The sequence below is a fragment of the Durotheca rogersii genome, assembly GCF_024521655.1.
Source record: "Durotheca rogersii strain YMJ 92031201 chromosome Unknown GGS23scaffold_58, whole genome shotgun sequence".
Taxonomy (NCBI): Eukaryota; Fungi; Ascomycota; class Sordariomycetes; order Xylariales; family Xylariaceae; genus Durotheca; species Durotheca rogersii.
Genome location: NW_026251289.1, coordinates 17,008 through 23,881, shown reverse-complemented (window position 1 = coordinate 23,881; position 6,874 = coordinate 17,008). Strand labels below are relative to the sequence as shown.

The window sequence follows — 6,874 nt, the reverse complement described above, 5'->3', positions numbered from 1 at the left end:
ATACTTTTTAATTTTACGAATAAAAGTACGTATTAAAAGTAAACTATATACTTAAGATTAATAATTAAAGAATTAAGTAAAGATTAAGAAAAAAATAAATCTCTTAGTTTATTTATATTGAACAGGAGCAGCGTGGGCACGCTGACGGAGGCACGAAACAAGGACTGCCCAACTGCCAACAACTGGCCCAGTGCCGATCAGACCTAGATTACAGCTGTAAACAGCTGTAATCGGTTGATCGGCCAGCTGAAAACGGCAGCTAGGAAAGGGGACTTGGAAAGGGCAACGAGGATGGCTAGAAAGGCATGGCAAGAAACGAGTGAATGGCTATAGGCTGTGATATCTATAGGTCTAAGTCTAACTGATGAAAATATGAGTGCGCGACCCATATAAATACGCATCCAAAAGGCTACGTGGCCTAGATCCACCGCACCACTACAATATAGACTTTCTTATTTAAGGAGCGTAATATTTCCAATTCCCATAGTATGGTTAAGGGCCGTACCTACGGCCTCAAGCCGTAGAACGTAATTAAAATCCCTTACGACCTTAAGCCGTATTATCTTAACGCTAAGCCCTTACGCTTAATAAGAAGTAGAATAACCTTTTTTTACTTTCCCCTCTCGTATCTTATAATCTATATAAGTTGGTACCCTTATAACCGTGGTTCCTAACAAATACGCGCCTACTTAAAATAAAATTTTTTTTAATTTAATTATGTAAGTTTATTTAAAATAAAAGATATTCCTTTTATAAATAATTATATTTTTTAATTTTAAATTTGTCACTTTAAATCTATGGTTTATTTTTAAAAACTACCATAAAATAAAGTATTAAGAAGTAAGTAAAGCATAAATTTCATAATTAGAACCTTAATTTCTTAATATATTAAGAAACCTTATAATTACATTATATTATTAATAAGTATAGGCAGGTTATAATATATTGTAATATACCTCTTTTACGAAGTGAGTGGCCTTTCAAAACGTAATAGTTAATATTAAAAGTTTAATGTATTATTTTTTTATCACGTAGCTGGAGCTACGTACGTGAGAGCGTGCGCAGAGAGCTATCTCACGAGCAACGGGAGGAGGAGCAAAAGGTAAAAAGGTCTTAAATCTATCTAAGAACGAGCTAAAGGAATGGAAGCAACGGGAGCGTATATATAGGAGCTCCTGTTGCTAAGGTAAGCAACGAAGAGGAGCAACCTAAGAAGCCACCTCTACGTAATATTACTGAACTTTATTTATAATATAAAATTTATAGAAAAATCTTTATAAAATATATAAACTTTTTAAGATCTTTATATTTTACTTTATTCTATTTATTCTATTTATTCTATTTATTCTATTTATTCTATTTATTCTATTTATTCTATTTATTCTATTTATTCTATTTATTCTATTTATTCTATTTATTCTATTTATTCTATTTATTCTATTTATTCTATTTATTCTATTTATTCTATTTATTCTATTTATTCTATTTATTCTATTTATTCTATTTATTCTATTTATTCTATTTATTCTATTTATTCTATTTATTCTATTTATTCTATTTATTCTATTTATTCTATGGGTTATCTGAAACAATTAACTAAAATTATAACGCTAGTAGTAATAGTCTCTCATATAGTATCGATAGACACCCATCCCTCTATATGGTCTGTGATACCTCCGTTAGATCGATGTCGGCGAACTATTGATGCCCCTGCAAATCTTCGCTTCCTCGTCTCCGATTCTCGTTGCTATGTTGCGTGCATTATAGCGGCATCTCGGAGTCTAGATGTGGCTGCCCGTCGAAGGAATAGCTGCCAACCTTTCCGCTTACGCCTGTCTTAGACCTATGTAACCCGTCACCGATTCCTGTTGTCTACAGCGCTCCTCATCTCTGTTTTCCGCGCAAGAGATTGATTTCCTCCCCGTCGCCAACAGTTCACATGTAGCAGCGTCACCACGCCCTGTGTCCGAACGAACGCCTCTCCTTGGCCGTCTCCCTGGTGTGATCGTTGCATGGCACGGATGTCCTAACACAAGCTTGGACCTGGATATCTTTCCGGTCTACGAATACCCAAGCATATAATAGCTTGGGCACCCATCAGCTACCGGTCGAGCTTATCCCGACCTTCTCCCATTCACTTGTCGGAAGGAAGGGCTATCTCCTCGCACAGAGCATTATCTCTACAAGCGGGGAGAACTCTTTCCATACGCATCGGATTGAACGACGTAATAGATGTTGCGGAAATGGATAATTTTTTCAACAACCAGCTCTCTCAGGAGGAACTTCGACGTCGTCATGTTCATCAGCGAAATCAGAGACGCCAAGTAAGCGCCGTATTGAGCCAGTCAAACCAGCAACCTCAATATTGTTCTGTCACTACCGCAAACCCGAACGACTCTTTAAATGGCGCCGACTCCCTTGACGACATCATCCGCAGCAATTCTCAAGAGCTTCAAAGGCGACGGAGTTTACCGCAGCCCTTTCCTGACCAGATGTCGCACCCTGAGCCCGACAGGCGGATGTCCATGTTGGAGTTTGGTGACAACGACGACACATATCGGGATTATCAGTTTGGGGTGATGCCAAGCTCTGCCAACGGCATAAGCAATGGCTTTCCCGATATCAACACGAATATGGCCCTGTCTGCGGCCTCGGCCAGTTTCTCTCCCCAGACCATACTCGCAGACGATTTCTCGACGCTCTCTCCAGAGATGGTGGGGAATATGATTGCCTTTTCGAATATGAACATGGGCCAAATGGGCCCTGACCCATCAATGAATATGTTTACGTCGGCGATGCCTACCGCGTTTCCGCCGAATCCCATGGATAATTTGTCTAGCGACTTCAACATGGATCTATCGAGCGAAAGCAACCCCTTGGGCACCGTCCCGGGTAACGCCAACGCCCCGATCTCCGTAGATACCAGCGACGATAGTATGATGGACGTCTCTCCACAATTCTCCACGCCCGGTCAACACCGCCAGCAACAAGCGAACTTGGGCATAGACACCACCATGGACGGGTTTCAACCTAGTATTTCGTCGCAGCCTTCTGCACAGGTTCACACTCAGAATCTTGTATCATCCACCCCATCTTACCAATCCCCTATAGCTACCACAACAGAAACAACCCCGGACAGCTCCGCCCCACCCCAACCGGTAGTGCCGATTAACGCCATCATAGGTTCCCAGCCTCCCAAGGAGAAGACCATCTATTCTAAAAGCGGATTTGACATGCTTAGGGCCCTTTGGTTAGTGGCCACGCGGAAGAACCCAGAGGTCAACCTCGGCGCTGTTGACATGTCTTGTGCTTTCGTCGTCTGTGATGTTACGATGAATGATTGTCCGATCATATACGTTTCGGACAATTTTCAGAACCTGACCGGCTATAGTCAACACGAGATTGTTGGCCAAAATTGTCGCTTTCTCCAAGCACCAGATGGCAAGGTCGAAGCAGGCACAAAGCGGGAATTCGTCGATAACGGGGCTGTCTTTAATCTAAAGCAGAAGATCGCAGAGGGCAAAGAGGTCCAGCAGAGTCTGATCAACTACCGGAAAGGGGGAAAACCCTTCCTGAATCTGTTGACCATGATTCCTATCCCGTGGGACACTGCCGAGGTCAGGTACATTATCGGATTCCAGATCGATCTTGTCGAATGTCCTGATGCCATCGCCTCGCACCAAGGACCCGGTACTATGAAGGTTAATTATAAGCATAGCGACATCGGTCAGTATATTTGGACCCCCCCGCCGTCAAGCCAGTGGGAGCCGGAGAATGGACAAACGCTAGGAGTCGACGACATCTCCACTTTGCTCCAGCAGTTTCACCCGAAAGGACCTGTTTCCGATTGGCATCGCCAGTCTTGGGACAAGATGCTGTTAGAAAATGCCGACGATGTTGTTCACGTGCTCTCGTTGAAGGGACTATTTCTCTACTTGTCGCCGTCCTGTAACCGCATCCTCGAATACGACGCAACCGAACTAGTCGGGAATTCTATCTCGTCCATATCCCATCCCTCTGACATTGTCCCCGTAACCCGCGAGCTTAAGGATGCCACCAGCGGGAGCTCGGTGAACATAGTGTTTCGTATACGTCGGAAGCAGAATGGATATACCTGGTTCGAAAGTCATGGCTCACTGTTCGTCGAGCAGGGGAAGGGACGAAAGTGCATCATACTTATTGGTCGGAAGCGTCCAGTCTTTGCGCTCAGTAGACGCGACCTAGAACTAAACGGCGGTATCGGCGATAGCGAGCTGTGGACGAAGCTGTCAACGTCCGGCATGTTTTTATTCGTTTCTGCCAATGTTCGGTCCTTGTTGGATCTACAACCCGATAATCTCGTGGGCACAAGCATTCAGGAGCTTATGCGCAAAGAGTCGCGCGCTGAATTTGGGCGTTCTATCGAAAAAGCACGAAGGGGACGCATAGTCACCTGCAAACACGAAGTACAGAACCGCCGCGGTCAGGTTCTTCAAGCCCATACTATCATGTATCCAGGCGACGCTTCAGAGGGACAGAAACCTACGTTCTTACTAGCTCAGACTAAGTTGGTCAAAGCCTCCTCTAGGGCTGCTGGACCAACTGTATCGGCGCTCTCAAGCGGGCGGGGCCCCACCAGCCACTCCAACGACGCCAAGACGATGTCCAATTTCGCCATGCCGGCGCCGGAAGACCAGGGATCTGGCGTCATATCCGCTGCCGCAGGCGGGGGCATTGCCCCCGGCGATCAAGATAGGGCTCTTGCCTCAGGCGATAACATTTTTGATGAGCTTAAGACGACGAGATGCACCAGCTGGCAGTATGAATTACGACAGATGGAGAAGGTGAATCGAGTACTGGCCGAGGAGCTACACGGCCTGCTCTCTAACAAAAAGAAGCGTAAACGTAGAAAGGGTGTCGGGAATTTTGTTCGAGATTGTGCCAACTGCCACACTCGTAACACCCCTGAGTGGCGGAGAGGCCCGAGTGGCCAGAGGGACTTGTGTAATAGCTGCGGCCTTAGGTGGGCAAAGCAGGTTAGCGCCACCCCTACTCTTGCGGGACCCGCTTCCGAGGTATGTATTCTGTGCTAATGAATAGGACAGACGGGCAGGGTCTCTCCCCGGAATTCCTCTCGAGGGGGGAACGGTGACGCGGCAAGTAGCAAGAAATCTAACTCGCCTGTCCACTCGTCTCCACTGCAGCGCGAAGTCCCTACTGCAATCTCCGCGGGCGAGGTGATCGAGCAACCTTCCGAGACAGACACTGGGACGACGCTGAATAGGTCATCCAGCTCCAGTGTGGTAGTTCCGAGCACCAGCAGTGTTAACACGACCCCGACCACATCGAGGGGTCTTTCGATCCCCCCCCCAAGCCAACCACTGCTTGAAGGCGGCGCCATCGGGGGTGAGATGACCGCTATCCAAGAGGAGCGGGAGGTGAGCATGTAAACTGGACTTTCGGTGGTGCCCTCTCTATCGCAATGGTTCGTCTATCTTCTAGCCGAGATCACGGCTACGGCAGCAGATCCATTCCACCCCCGACCCTCACCATCCCCTTCCGCTTTCTACTCTCACATTACTTCACACTGCTGAAACTTGATACAGAGTGTTTGATATATGAAGACGGAGGCCTTCACACTATACACCTGCCTGCCTTCGATTAGCTGCTGTTAGGTGATCTTTGTATATATATCCGTCGGCAGAACCTCACTAACCGACCTCTCGCGCTAATTATTCCTACTGTATGGGTAACCCTAGCTGGATCTCACTATAGCAATGATACGACCCCTACGCGTATATATGCTTCACGTCAACAGAGCGGACAGATGGATTACGAGCAGCTCCTAGCTGTGGGTGGTGTTTTGGTGTCTTGTTTTCGCAAAGTCGGGAATGCTTTCGTTGTAAGGGATCTAGCTAGGACAGCATATACTTTCGTCATTTCCTTCCCTGCAATCCCGCCGGGGCAACACTACGGATTCCCGTAGTTCGTTGCATGCTCTGTTAGGATACGAAAATGAATGTCATTCCTTAACCATTTTCTTCGTTCGCTGCTCTTTTCCGTTGAAGTAAGACTCTAAACAGTTAAATTCAACAACATAATACTAGCATATGTATACGCCGTATGAGTTGATTTATGTTAAAGCACTACGCTCTGCGCTTCTCCAATATGGTTTTTATAACCAGTACGCGAAAATATAAATATAAACATAACCATTACGGCCGCCAAACACGACTGTTAAGTTAACTACCTATCTAAACATTAAATAGAAATATAAGCCTATTAAAGATTAAAATTCTTATCTAAAGTATCTATTTACTCATTTATTTTACGACCGTTAAGGGGTTTTTATAAAGGTAGTTAATCGAATTATTAAAGAGATTAATCGTATTAAAGCTAAATTAAATAATATTAAAAACCTTAACTTAACGAAGCGTTAAATTTCTACCTTATGTAATAAAGCTATTTGTTTACGTAAATAGCGTCGTCGTACCGTTAATAATTTACGTTCTTTTATTAAGCGTAATTTATTAATTGAAGAAGAAGTTATTATTATAATTCCTTCTAAAGCCGGGCTTTCCGAATTAAGTTCTGCTTTAAATCCTATATCGTCGGATTTCGATTAATTTATCTTCTAAACTGATTTAGGTTTTATTGAAAAAAGTAACTAAGCTTTTCTTAAATATTCGATAAATAATTAATAGGTTTTCAGGTATTTTCTTTTAATAGGTATTCCTTTTATTTAATCAAGTATTAAAATTAATTTCTTACTTTTTGTAAGTCTGGGATCTTTTTTATTTCGAGTTCTTTTTTTTTCTTCTTGGTTTTTAATCTAACGTTCTTATCGGTGAGTTTTAATATATTAATATAAAATATCGGGTATATTCTAGAGTTT

The 6,874-nt window shown here is 43.9% G+C and overlaps 1 protein-coding gene across 1 annotated transcript; it reads left to right on the top strand.

The window, feature by feature from the left end:
* Window positions 1-2,042: 2,042 nt before the first annotated feature.
* GGS23DRAFT_447531 (uncharacterized protein) lies at window positions 2,043-5,678 on the top strand. Its single transcript, XM_051513995.1, has 3 exons — window positions 2,043-5,015; window positions 5,085-5,464; window positions 5,586-5,678. Exons 1-2 carry the CDS (start codon window positions 2,244-2,246, stop codon window positions 5,427-5,429), a joined length of 3,117 nt encoding a protein of 1,038 aa, XP_051367155.1. The 5' UTR covers window positions 2,043-2,243; the 3' UTR covers window positions 5,430-5,464; window positions 5,586-5,678.
* The last annotated feature ends 1,196 nt before the right edge of the window (window positions 5,679-6,874 follow it).